This window comes from Podarcis filfolensis, assembly GCF_964270895.1.
Source record: "Podarcis filfolensis genome assembly, chromosome: 9".
Lineage (NCBI taxonomy): Eukaryota > Metazoa > Chordata > Lepidosauria > Squamata > Lacertidae > Podarcis > Podarcis filfolensis.
This window is the reverse complement of record NC_139610.1, coordinates 24,626,720-24,640,515: the sequence shown is the minus strand read 5'-3', so window position 1 is coordinate 24,640,515 and position 13,796 is coordinate 24,626,720. Positions and strand designations below refer to the sequence as shown.

Sequence of the window (13,796 nt, the reverse complement as noted above, 5' to 3'; positions counted from 1 at the left end):
TTATGGTGGCATAAACTTTCGTAAACTGCAGTCAACTTATCAGATGTATGAACTGTTATTCTGAGCTACAGCTCGCTCTCTCTCTCTCTCTCTCTCTCTCTCTCTCTCTCTCTCTCTGTGTGTGTGTGTGTGTGTACTCACACACATAACGGGACTGAAGGGACAGAATAACATTTGCATGCTACTGATAAAAGTAGACTACTGTATAGTCTATAACCCACGAAATCCTACGCCATAATACCTTGGTTCGTTTTTAAGCTGCCACAAGATTCTTCGCTGATTTTGCTGCAAATTGAAGAGATGGGTATAAAGAGAAATTTGAGAAGAGCTGAAGAAATCGACCTGCAGAAATGCCAGCTTTTCCCTCACCCAGCAAGCGCATCGTGTCTTCTCTTTAAGTCTTTCTGTCAAGGCAACTGGTCGCTTCATTGTACACGTCAATGTCATCGACGGACCTCATAGGTTTACCTCTTACCTTTCTGTCCACTACTATACCTTCCAAGAGAGGATACAATTCCATGTACCTGAAGATGCGGGCTCTAGTTCACGAAAACTCAATATGAATATGTGACTGCCACAAGAATCTTTGCTGAGGGTTTTCGCTGCTTGGGTTGCTATCCCACGCCTTGGTTGCAAATCCTGTTGTATAGGATTGCACTGCCCATTGCATGTTGTACTGGTGGCTGCGAGTCGACGTTCACTTCTCTTCCTTAGGCATCAGTACAACCGAAGAATCCGTTATTGTCTGGAGTGGGAGGAAAGGTTGAGCATGGAAGATCCGAGGACCCACCTCGCAAGGGAGGAGGAATCGGCTGGTATGGATGCTGAGCTGCCATGGAACTTAATGGATCCACCACCAGTCCAGGACAAGGACCCGGATGGAAAAAAAGACGGACCCTAAGTTCGGTTAATTACGTTTTTGTCAACCCCTCTGAAAAGCTCTTTGAGTCCCTGAGGCTGTAGTCCTTATAATACTTACTTGGGAGTAAGTCCCATTGTATATAGGTATGTACTGTATAGGACTGCGCTACTGAGTGAAATCCATACCAATTTTTAAGCGATGGGGTGGGAGAAAGGAATCAGTTTCCTTATACTAGGAGACAGGTTGAGATTATACCTGTCTTTTCAACCCGTTTAAGTGTCTTGTGATTCACATTTTAAGCTACCGGTTGTCTCCAAAACACACACAGCTGATTTCTTCTTTCTCTCTCATAATATCCTTCCCTCTATGTACTCGGACAAATGGCCACTGAATTCAGTGGAAGTGACTCCTGAGTAAGTGTGCACAGGATTACAGCCCGATAGTTTCTCCTCCACTCCACTTCGGGTTGTGTGTGTGTGGGGGGGTACATATTCATGGTTTTATTAGTGCTTTCATTGGCAATTTGTCGACTTCTACCGGCCCCAAGTTGAGTGGAAATGGATGGGCAGCTCTCGCCTCAAGAAGGCTGCAACAATCTCCCCTCCATTAACTCTATAAGCCGCTTCTTAAACTCCCATAAAACAGGTCATTGGGAAATCGCGTAATATGCTGCGAAGTGTCTCTGGCTGTCTTCTAATGAAATCTGAAATGCTCAGGAATCAGCGAGCGCGCCTTTTCGCCATTTAGCCAATTTCCCTCGGCCTGATCGCCTCGGCGAACTTGGTGGAGATCAAAGCATCCTTCCGGCCGGCGTTTTCTCTTTGCATTAAGGCTTCGGAGTGAAGCCCCGCAACGATCGCCAAAGTTTGACTTGAAAGTCTTCCGTTTTGGCCTAGAAGCATCCAGAGGAGTTTTAAGCCTTTGTGCCTTGAACTAATTGCCAATTTGACAAAATCCACTGCTTGCTTGCTTTTAAAAGAAAAGCTCCTGGAACCAACTCTGCGGTTTACTTTGAAGTAAGGCTGAAATCCTAAATGACTGGGGGAATAAGGCGTCCCACTGAATTCACTGAGGATCCTTAGGCTACAGTCCTAGGCACACCTCCCTGGGAATTACTACCAAAGGAAACTCGCATAGGATCGGACAGTTAGGATTGGGCTGCAGGAAGCTTCAGTTTCAACAGGACTCTCCTCCAGGCAAGTAGGCTTGGTTTGCAATCATAGGCGCATTTGCCCAGAACTGAATTTCACAGGATCGTGCCGCAAGTCTGCCTCACTCTCCCAACCAAAATAACTTCTGCACACTGTTGACCAAGTTCCACTGAGTTCAATGACAATTGCGCGCACTGAGTTAAGTGTGCGTTGGATTGCATCCTGACTTGGCTCTCGGGTTCCCAGTATCGCTTTACAGAGGATTTAAAGCAAAGCAATGCGGGGGTAGTCTTCAAGGACATGTGGAATGTCACCAAATGTATAGAATCAGCTCCCCCCTCCCTTTTTAAAATGCACCTAAAATAAGTGGCTGGGCTGTAAGTCGTAAGAAGAGCAGGTGGTGTCTGCAGCAAGAGTTGCGCTCCTTTTTAAAAGAGAGCTCTCTATTCCACTGTAATCTTCCTCCTCCCATTCATGCTACAAACTCGCTTCTCAAACTACTATCAATACATTATACGACCATTCTATGCAAGCTTATTCGGAGTCGTAGGGCTGTTCAGTGAGACTTATTCCGCAGTAAAAGTGTTTACGGTTGCAGAGAAGGATATTGCTATACACGTTTACTCGAAAGCAAATCGCACTGAGTTTTATGGGACAATGTGCATAAGACTGCAGTCAGTGGTACTCAGGCATGAATAGCACAGAAGTACTACCAAATGGAAGGTGGAGCACTGTCATTTTGGACGACCGGGAAGTAAATTCAATTCAGACTTATGGTAGGAGGGAATAAATATACAAACAAGCACGCACAGAGAGCGCGCGCAAGTGCGATCGTGACCTCGTTTAAAAATTAGAAAGCAAGGGTTTAAAATACTAAAACCAACTTCATATTATGCAGGGAAGAGCTGCTGCAAGGCGGCATTTTGAAGCTACATAGTTGGGGTTATGGCAGCAAAAAGTTATCGCTACATTTACACAGTATTCTGTGTTCAGTGGAAACGCCAGAGCCGCTAACTGAGCAAGGAAACCCGATCCTATGCGGTTTAATAGCGAAGCAAATCCCTCGGAGCTCAGACGAGCTTTCTTCCACGTTAAGTATGGATCGTTAAGACATGGTTCTCAAAACTATGAAGCGAAGAACATCAAGCAACAGTTAGAAGCGCCTTCCACTAGGGTCCATGGGAGCCAGTGCTCAGAGCATAGCGCAGGAGAGGAGAGCTGCGCAGGAGCTGGGCTCTATGTTAAAACCCTAGAAAAGGCGAGCTCGTTGCCTCCCATTCTGCAGCGGGGACAGAAGCCCAGAGCCCTACTCAGCAGAAGGAGCAGAACGGGCCCCAAACCAAGCAGGGCTCCTGGCTAACATCTTTGGAACTAATAAAACATAAATCTCAAGGCAGGGTGGTCGTGGTGGTAGGCTGGACCACTAAGCCTAGCGTCTAACATTTTCTAACTGCTCCCCTGGAAAAAGAGACTCTTCTGGAGAAACAGTCCCGTTGCACCTGACAGTCGCAGCGGCAGGAGCTCTGCTTTGGACACCTGCGAGGGCTTACAGGGGCTCAAAGAGAACAAAACGCGAATGGAAGAAGAAGGACGAGTGAAAATGGGAACCAAATAGATGTAACGCTGGGTCCTATAAGGGAGATAACGGTTGTTGTGTTGAAACAAAGTTGGCCCACCAAGACGCAGAGGTAATCGGACTTTTTTTTTTAGGGCTGCGAACTGGAAACTTGTAACCTGCGCCCAAGCACTTGCTGTTTTTGCCTGCGGATTGAATCTTGTGATGGAGGAGGACGAAGAAGAAGAATAGCCGGCAACTCTGGAGTCCCTATGAAATGAACGAAACGCACACGCGCTCCTTGCCAAGCAAGCTCCCCTCCTTTCTCTGCCTTCTTTCCCCCCCCCCAGGCGGTGGAGGGGGGGCGGAGAGCTTCTCCCCTGAAAGGGCTCCCAAATAGGAAGCCCGAGGAGTCTCAGATGCGCGTCGATTTCCAGGCATCACGTGTTAAATAGTTGCTATAAATCCCCACACCCGCAGTAGAGGGGGCGGGGGAGAGATCCAGGGGAGGTCTAGAGAGAAGGAAAGGGGGGTTGGTTGATGGTGGTTTGTTTTTTTTTAAGACCAGCCCTCTCCAGAGCCCCCCTTTGTTCAGCTCTCAGACTTAAGCACCTTCCGGGCTCGCCCAGGGGCTTTTGCAGAGGCGACTCGGCCCCAGGAGGACCGGCTCCGCAGAGCGCACGGAAAGAGCGCACAGAGCCAGAGAGCGCCACCGGGAGTCACTGCCAGCCAGCTAGCCAGCCTCCGATCCTCAACCATGTCTCGCTCGTTCTATGTGGATTCGCTCATCATCAAGGACCCGGCTCGGCCGGCTCCCTCGTTGCCGGATCACCACCACCCGCCCCCCGGGCAGGACTTCCTCATCCCGCTGGGGGTGCCGTCGCCGCTGGTCATGTCGGTGGCGGGCGGGCCGGCGTGCCCGTCGCGCAAGAGCGGCGCTTTCTGCGTGTGCCCGCTGTGTGTCAGCTCGCACCTGCACGCCTCTTCCCGGGCGGGCGCGGCAGGAGGAGCCGGAGGAGGAGGAGGAGGAGGAGGAGCGGGCGCCGCTGCCGCCATCCCGCTCCTCAAGGGCCACTTCCCTCCCGCTGCGGCCGGCGAGGGCCAGTATTGCCCCCGCCTGAGCCATGCCCAGCAGCAGCCAGCCCCGCAGCAGCAGCAGCAGCAGCAAGCCGGCTCGGTGGCCTCCGCGGCGGCGGCGGCAGTGGCGGCAGCGCACGCCCTGGGCCACCCACCTGTCTGCGCAGCGGCCGCCTACAGCATGAGCGACCCCCGGCGATTCCACTGCCTCGGCATGGGTAGGAGCTTCCTCCGCCGCGTCCTGCCTTTGGGGAACAGGGAGGTGGGGTTGGGGATCCAGGGGGCAGCGGGGTGGTTGAAAGGAAAGCTGGGATAGGTCCACTAACAGGTCGGCTCTCCAGGTAAGGCGGAGTCCAAAGCCGGTCCTTCTGCTGCCCTTCCTTTCCAGAGTGGCTCCGGATCGTGTGCGCACCGGTTGGTGCCGAAAGAGTTAAGCGGGGAGAGGAGACCCCTCTGGGGGTTGCACCTGTGTGAGCCCCCAACCTGAAGAGGCCGTTCTGTAATCAGTTCAGCCGGCAGAGCATGAGATCCTTGCTCTCAAGGTCGTAGGTTCGAGCCCCACGTTGGGCAAAAGATTTCTGCATTGCAGGGGGTTCGGCTAGATGACCCTTGGGGTCTCTTCCAACTCTACAATTCTATGATTCTCTGGAGTCTTTCCGTTTGCTCCGACGGGGTTGTGCCATAAACCAGCTCCACCACCGTCCTCGGTCCTGTCACTTGCCTACTCCGACAAGGGACATTTGATTCCGCTCCCCGCCCATGTTGGCAGCTCACGCGTTTCCAAGAGTGAGCCCCCCTGACTTCCCAAAGCATCCTCAAATCCTTCCAAGGCAACCCTCGCCCCCTCCGACTCCCAAGGAGAGCAAGGACCTCCTTAAACGCCCCTCTGACTTCGTGGGGATCAGCCCATCATCAAGAGCCCTAGGCTCTTAAACTCACTCAACCTCTTCTCCTCCGGGGGGCCTTCAGTGGGGAAATTCAGAAGCTAAGAAGAGCGAGGAGTGGCGCGTTAGTTTAGCGGGCTTCTTTTTTCATCTTCCCTAGACACGAAGGTGAGAAGTTGTTAAAGTGAGATCTGGATACTGTAGGTAATGTTGCGAGGCGGCGGTGCGGGTGGGCACTAAAGTATTTCCGCACCCTATAGACTGCAGTCCTCCGTTTCCTCCTGGCCAGATTTGACGTGAGTGGGATTATCTCGCAGAAAGCAATTTGGGGATTGGTATTCCATTTAATTGAGGATAAGTGGTCAGAAAGATGCGAGGATGGAGTTGCATGGCTCCCAGAGAACAGGTGCAGAGGACGGGCTGGCTCCGACTCAGAGCAACCCGAAGAGAGCCAGATGTGTGTCTTTGATTTTGAATGGAGCAGAGCGCGTGTATATCACAGGCTGAACCAGAATCAAGCTACCGGGTGCGTCTCTTCTTCTGAGAATAGCGGCAAACCCCAAGCCATTCTCTCGCGAGTAGTCCCATTGGCTTGAGGATCCCAGTCTGAGCCTACACCTTCAGACCAGATCAACGTTAAGTTCAGTGAGGTGTGCTTTTTTCGGAGCAATAGGCTTGACGGATACGAGTTGCACATTCAGTCTTAGAATGGACAGTTTTCTCAGAGACACGGATGTGAAGGATGGATCTGACCCACGTTGCGATCCTTAGCAACCTCAACCAATCAAGGCTTGAAGCCAGTCAATGAAAAGAGCCAATAGCTCGAGGAAGATCCTATTCTGATCTTAGCTGCGCACCAGAGTCTGACAAGCCTGCTCTGAGAATCTCAGTCTACACTTGCAATCCAGGATCAGGAAACAGGGTTACTTTGAGTAGAATTTAGGTGCATGCAGCTCATTGGGACTGGCTTCTGCAATCCGCATAGATGATCCGGATCAATGCAGGCATAAACTGGAACCTCTGAACGGTTCCTTCTAACTGGAGTTAATAATACCGAAGTTAGAATGAAGAGTTTGAAAGGTATCCTTCTGCGCGCGCCTTTCCTTCGAGCAGACGCTTTGACTTTGCTTCTCGTGTGCTTGTCAACGGTGTAAAAAAATATACTGTAAAGGTCTGCTGCCAAGAAGGGCATAAAAGAGTTCTCCCTTCTCGGATAAAACGAAGCAAGGATTGACGAGGTGTAGAACTGTAACCCCTCATTTCCAACTAGCGAGATTTGAAAAGAAGTAGACTGTTCTCTCTGAAAGCTTCGATCCAGAAGCTTAACAGTTGAAAGCAGGGCTCAGCTATGGGCAATGCAGCAATTTGATTTTCATTTAAGGACGGTTGGAGCAGATCGTTACTACTCACCATTGAGTAACTACTACTTTCAGAAGAAGAAATTAGGATAGGAGGACTTCCAGTCCAGAGGCGTGGCTTGCAAGCAGCCTTAACCCCTGACACTTCCTTTGAGTAAAATCATATAACGTGATATCAGTCAACCGCGGAGTGTGCAAGCTTCTCGAGTTTCAGTTTCACCTGGCAAAGGTGAAGAGGAAAGACTACATTGGCTTCCACCTGGTTTAGCTGCTTGGGCAGAAATAAATTGCCACACATAGTGCTAGAACTCTGAGCCTTCCAGCAGAATGGATGGACTGTCGTTCCATCACAGGATCATTCTGCACAGGTGCCTGATAAATTTGTGGAATTTGCTGCCACGTGGTGATGACCTTTGGTTAAGATGGCTTGAAAAGGGGGATGAGACTGAGTCATGGAAGACAGCTCTGTCGGTGGCTACTGGTCATCATCGCTGCCTATGCAACTTCAAGGATCAGAGGCTGCATGTCTATGAACACCAGCCTTTGTGGAACAAAAAAGGGGATGGGGGTATTTTCCTCATGCACTGCCGCAGTTTGCAGGCTTCCCATAGTCAACTCCGGAAAATCGGGTGCTGGTCTTGATGGTCTTTTGGTATGACCCAAAACTTACAGTATTATGTTCTGATGTTTCCTGTTTTTAGGGATCAGACTAGTCACTGTTCGGTGCCCCAGCGCTTCTAGTTAAAGACCTCGTGTTTCATTTTCCTAAAACGAGTGACTCCAAATTCTCAGCGGATTGCTGGGGGAGCCACCCTACTTGTGGCTATTCAAGGCCAAGCGAAAGGCTCCCTCTGTGTTCCCACTTGGTTCTTTATTCCAGGACTCAGCCTGGGTTTTGGAAACATATTCCAGGGCTCAGGCCCAGCATTTTAGCATTTCCTTTCTGTCGGTTGCTAACTGGGTCTTTTTTGTGTGTGTGTTCTCCACCTCTCCCCCCCCCCCCCAAGGAGGCTCGGATGCCAGCCAGTTGCAAAACGGCAAGCGGATGCGCACGGCCTTCACCAGCACGCAGCTGTTGGAGCTGGAGAGGGAGTTCTCGTCCAACATGTACCTGTCCCGGCTGCGCAGGATCGAGATCGCCACGTACCTCAACCTGTCCGAGAAGCAGGTGAAGATCTGGTTCCAGAACCGGAGGGTGAAGCACAAGAAGGAAGGCAAAGGGACCCAAAGGAATCCGCACGGCGGCTGCAGCTGCACCGGCAACCCGGGACGTTACTCCAGGTCCGAGGACGAAGAGTCGCTCTCGCCGGCCTCGGCTAACGAAGACAAGGTCTCCCCTTTATGAAAAGGGTCCCCTTGGACTTCTTGACGGGCGATCGCAGGCAGAGGCAGCCAAGTTGAGCCAGCGGGGCCTTCTGCAAAGAAGAACAGACTCCTAAGGGCTCTGTCCACGGGCCTAGTGCTAGATTTTGTTGAATGTAAATGAACGTTCGGTTGGAACGGTATTTATAATGTAACACAAACAGTTGCAAGGCTGTTCCCCGCCCTCCACTCCCAGTTAACACACAGTTCTGCCTTCCCCTCTTAAGGGGGTGGGAGAGGAGAATCTCCTTTTCTCTTTCTTCCTCCCCAAAAATATCAGTTCCTTCTTCCTTCCAGGGTTTGTGGGGAAAAGTTTAGAAACTGGAATTGGGGGAAAAATACTGTCTGAGACTCTCTCTCTTTTTTTGGTACAGATCTTTATATGAAATGGAAAATAATAATAATAATAATCCGAATTAGAGTTGTTCGGTGCTCTCCTTTGTATGTGAATAGTTTTATATTAAATTTATATTTATATTTATTTAAATAAAGGAGTTCAGACAAGAAGTGCGGTGGCTTTCACTTTTTAAAGGATTTCCACCCCCTCCCCACCCTCTCTCTTGCCAGCATTGAACCTGAAGCTCTTTGTTTCTATAGAAAGGTAAAGTAACCCCTGGCTGTTAGGTCCAGTCACGGACGACTCTGGGGTTGCGGCGCTCATCTCACTTTACAGGCGGAGGGGGAATTGTTTCTGGAGAGTGAGAAAGGGACCATTCAAGCCATCCTTGTCTGTCACAGCAAAAGCAAGGAAGAGTCTTGTGCCACCTTAAAGAGTATCCATTGCATAATGACATAAGCTCCTGTGGGTTACTTCATCAGATGTGCAAAGCTTTGGCCCAAGTGGGGAAACTACATGCAAAATGTTGTGTATTTTTGTGAGGGTTGTGAACAGTGTCAGAGGGAGATGCAAAATGCCAGGAAAATGCCATATAGTATTTCTAAACTCATGATACATGCCTTTCTAATCAGAGTCCCTCTCCAGGATTGGGGGTTGACAGTGCATGTGCTTCTGAAGAGGAAAATGTATCCTTTTCACTTTCCTCTCTCTCAATTATAATGTGCGAAGGATTTTTTTATTTAAAAAAAATGCAAGAAGTGCAATTTTACTCCTCTAGTTCTAAGATGATTACTACATTCTCACACACTTGATTTTATGTGCTGTGCGGAAGCTCGGAATACACAGATCTGTGCACGGGGTTGGGGCACCAATTACCACTGCAGGGTTGTGTTGTTGCTTTAAAGAACTGCTGTTTCCCTTTGCTCTTGATGGAGAATGAAGCAAGCAGCCTCACCAAAGTTTTTCTTCAGTTTGCATGAAGCAGCTTGAGGAATGACAGCCAACCAAACAAGCTGTCTCCTCTTGCCTTTCTCCCTGTGTCTATTAAGGTGAGCAGTCAGAGCCATATGGGAGCTGCTTTTCTATAGCCTGATCACACATGGCTAAGGGATGCATTGGAAAGAGACAACCTACATAAGAATTTCCCTATTTCTCTGTACTTGAAGTCTATAGTTGTGCAGCAGACACAGGCAGTACCATCTAGGGAAACTATTATTGCCCCCATTATACATTTTGCCGTATTCTACTTAGAATTCAAGCTTTCTACTCATCCTAGTCATCTTGGTATTTGAAGAGAGTTGAATTTCATCTTCTCTTTTCTACATTCCCCACCTTCACCCCTACTTCCAGGCTACTTCAAGGAAAAGCAAGTCAATTCCTTCTCCTGAACTCTGTTTCCCTTTTCTCATCATTGCATTGCTCACCTGCTCTTCCCCATTTTGAAGGTCCTGGAAGCTCACAGTTCCTGGCTAGAACATTGTGTATGTGTGTTTCAATTTCCTTTTCAAATTACAAACTACTGGGTGGTATTCAACCAAGCGTTACTCAGAGTACACTCATTGAAATTAACAACTGTACGTTAGTCATCTGGGTTTACTCCGAGTAGGGACTAGCACTGAATACTATCTAATGTCTTCTGGCCACTAATAGAATCCACCAGCTATATAGAAAACCATGGCTTTATTTAGGGTTTTGCTCCCAGATTGATAGGGATGGAACCACTCAGGTTTGGTATTGGGGTGGGGACCTGCAACAATACATTGCAGCAGATCCCCTGTCCTTAACAATAATGTTCCTGTTCAGGACTCCAACCAGTCTGGAACATAAGCTTTGAAGCCAATGGTGTTTGGAACTCATGGAGAAGAAGGAAAGCCTCACAAGGAAGGGAGAGAAGAAAGGTCATTCCATTCCACCACCCTTGTGAGACTTTGTCATATAGCAATACAGGACACAGGTTGCATTCCCTGCCCCAACCCTAATCTCCACCTTCATTCTAGGCTGTTGGGAGCTTAAGCAGACCTATTCTGCCTCCCCTTCCACCTTTCCAGCTGACTCTCTAAGCATTGTGTAGAATTATAAGCATTTTCAAATGCTCTGTAAATGAGAGGCGTCATGGTACCTTTGCAGTGCCCAGTGTTTATATTGCCGATTGTGGCCTAAGGCTGGTTTGGGTTTCCATCTAGAAAACATCTGTGCAAGGTGCTCCTGGGGTTACCACAAAAATCAAGTTGCTTAAATTCCTCCTCAGGATGACAACCCAACCCCCAATCAAAATCAATTGCTTGGCTCCAGTAGAACATACCTTGTGAATAGCATGAGGCCATGTTGCATTAGTAAAGCTATCCAATCTATCTAATTTCCTTTTTCTTTTGTACTCTCTTATGAATTCTGACCAAACTGAATGGGTTGAGAAGGAGGAGCACTAAAGTGCTTCATACACAATGGCACTAAAGGGTTTCATCAATGCCCATGGGTTTGGGATGAAAACTGTGTCTGCCCGAAGCTGTACAGGCTTGCACTGCTGAGACATTAGGTTCCTTGCTTTTAGCCCCTGTATTGCATGTGATTGCCACACATTTGCTTCCAACCAGGCTCACAGCTGGCCCAAGTCAAGGAAATAGGCCTCACCTTCTCCCAACATCTCATTCCCTACATTATATCTATCACCAGGGACACTAATTGAGAAGACTTCACCGTCTCACCAGACCTGCTTCTGGAGCTTTAGTCAAAGATTGGGATAGGATACTAGCCAACTAGTTTTTGTAAATTGCCAGTTTGAGTAGCACAGACATCACTCTTCTCCCCGCTCTGCCTATATTTTGCCTTTGGGCTGCCAATCCAAAAGCCACTTGGAATTCCACAGAAAGCCAGGCTTTTGTTAGGGGGTCAGAACCTCAGATTTGTATTGATATTTATTCATTTTTACTTATGGGGGGAGCTGTCCCCCTGCCCCCCAGCTACATCCATGGTGGGGCCACAGGAAGGGAACAAGGTTGAAAGAGGGCTATGGTCAGAAAAAGGTGTAGGAATGTTCAGGGAGGCAGGAGATGGTATATTGTTTAATTATATCCTTCCCAACTTGTGTTAACAAGTTCTACAATTTAGCAGAGTAACATTCCCCTTTTTAAAACTTTCACAGTGGATAACGTCTTTGCCAGGCTTTCATAAGCCTCTAAAATAAGTTTCCTGGTAAATCTCCTTTATTCCCTCTTAAAAAGAATAGACACAACGCAGTCTTATATAAAAGTATAAAATAGTTTACTCACACACATTCTGTTCACAGATGGATCCCAGAAGGCAGACTTAAATTACAAAATATATACACTTGGAATCTATCCCATAAGGAGATAGTTCCTTTGTCCTCTCTTGGAAGCCAAGAGAGCATCTCAGGCTAAGGAGATGTTGCTTCTTCGAGGAATGGAGTCAGACAGAGATATGGCAGCCTCCCCTGTGCTGTTTTGTTACCTGCGCAGGTGAGGGCACACTCACCTCTGGTCACATGTAGAGGAAGTTTGTCCCAGCCGAGGAGGAAACAGGAAGTTCCGACTGGCTGGTCCAGACATCCCCTTTTAATGTCCACTCTAGGAATGTTGTATTTGATTGCTCTGTGTTTTACACCCCACAAAAGGTTGGAAAACACTGATTTAACTTTGTGACCTTCCCTCAAGTGTTAGACTGATATTCTTTGAGTTGTTCCTTCTTCTTTCATCTGTACCATGGGAGAAAACACATGTTTGTGTGCTTCTCCTGCTGAGAACAAAGAGCAAGCATGGCTCTTTGTATCTCCACCTTAGGTAGATAGGTCTTTCCTAGCAAGTATGCATACCCTTAAATAAACTTGGCTTTCTTATTTTCCATTCTCAGAGTCTTGGTGTGATTATACCCAGGGTAAAGTGTGCTCCTCCAGCAGTATTCAGTTCAACTTGTGTGTGTGTGTTGACACCAAAGACCATCATGTATAAGGACAAACTTTATGAAGTTTCATCCTGGAAACAAAAATTCAACTAAAGAGCTCGTTCTTTGAGGTTAACTTTGATGCAAACACCTCTCTTGTGATTTATTCTGGTACAAAATCTTTGTACCTCACCCTTCTGCACTTGAATACCCTCAAGTTTAAAGTCAATAGAATTTGCTTGGAAGTAAATGAGATTAAGGGATGCGGGTGGCGCTGTGGTCTAAACCACAGAGCTTAGGGCTTGGAGATCGGAAGATCAGCAGTTCGAATCCCCATGACGGGGTAAGCTCCCATTGCTTGGTCCCTGCTCCTGCCAACCTAGCAATTCGAAAGCACGTCAAAGTACAAGTAGATAAATAGGTACCGCTCCGGTGGGAAGGTAAATGGTGTTTCCGTGCTCTGCTCTGGTTTGCCAGAAGCGGCTTAGTCATGCTGGCCACATGACCAGGAAGCTGTACGCTGGCTCCCTCGGCCAGTAAAGCGAGATGAGCGCCGCAACCTGAGAGTCGTCCGCGACTGGACTTAATGGTCAGGGGTCCCTTTACCTTTTTAAATGTAAACACAACCAAACACTTTTCTGCCCCCACATTGTTTTAATGAAAGCCATTTAAGAACTTAATTAACTCCCACTTTGGCATCAGTAGGACTTGGAAGTATCCCTTTGGCTTGTTCATGAGCATCTTGCTCACAGGTTTTCCACAGGCAGTTTATATTATGAACTGCACATGAAAACAAGCCGGTAACAGAAGACAGTTTTGAAGTTCAAGCTGAATGTAATTATGAGTTGCAAAATGCTTGGTCAAAAGATAGGAATGAAGATCTGCAAATGGTAAACTTTGCTGCAAGCATTTCTACGCAGGCTTAGGAGGAAGTAAGTCTCATTCAACTCAGTGGGCTTGACTCCAGAGTAAATATGGTTAGGAAGACTGGGCTGGAAAAGCCCAATCCACTAAAACTCCAAAGATGGTGCCTCAATACCTTCATTCCACAGATTCTAGCCAATTTTCTGACTTCACTGGGAATAAATGGGTTTAAATCCAAGTATGTTAACTGGTTTGGGATTGACCTGAAATGAAACATTTTTACATTGGCTAGAGTTTGCCCATAGATTTTGGATTATTATTGTTGTTTTAAAGAGGAGCTTGCTCGACTAAACAAATATAGGCTATTTTATTTGTAGATCTTCAAAAATTGCCAGGACAGAGCCAAACATGATTTCAATGGGTAATATTTACTGCCAGGGTTTTATGTACAT

General features: G+C 47.9%; 1 protein-coding gene across 1 annotated transcript; it reads left to right on the top strand.

The window, feature by feature from the left end:
- Positions 1-3,862: 3,862 nt before the first annotated feature.
- On the top strand, positions 3,863-8,232 carry GSX2 (GS homeobox 2; the record flags this gene model as incomplete). The annotated part of the gene is made up of 2 exons (XM_083630772.1): positions 3,863-4,863; positions 7,895-8,232. Exons 1-2 carry the CDS (start codon positions 4,326-4,328, stop codon positions 8,230-8,232), a joined length of 876 nt encoding a protein of 291 aa, XP_083486898.1. The 5' UTR covers positions 3,863-4,325.
- Positions 8,233-13,796: the final 5,564 nt, after the last annotated feature.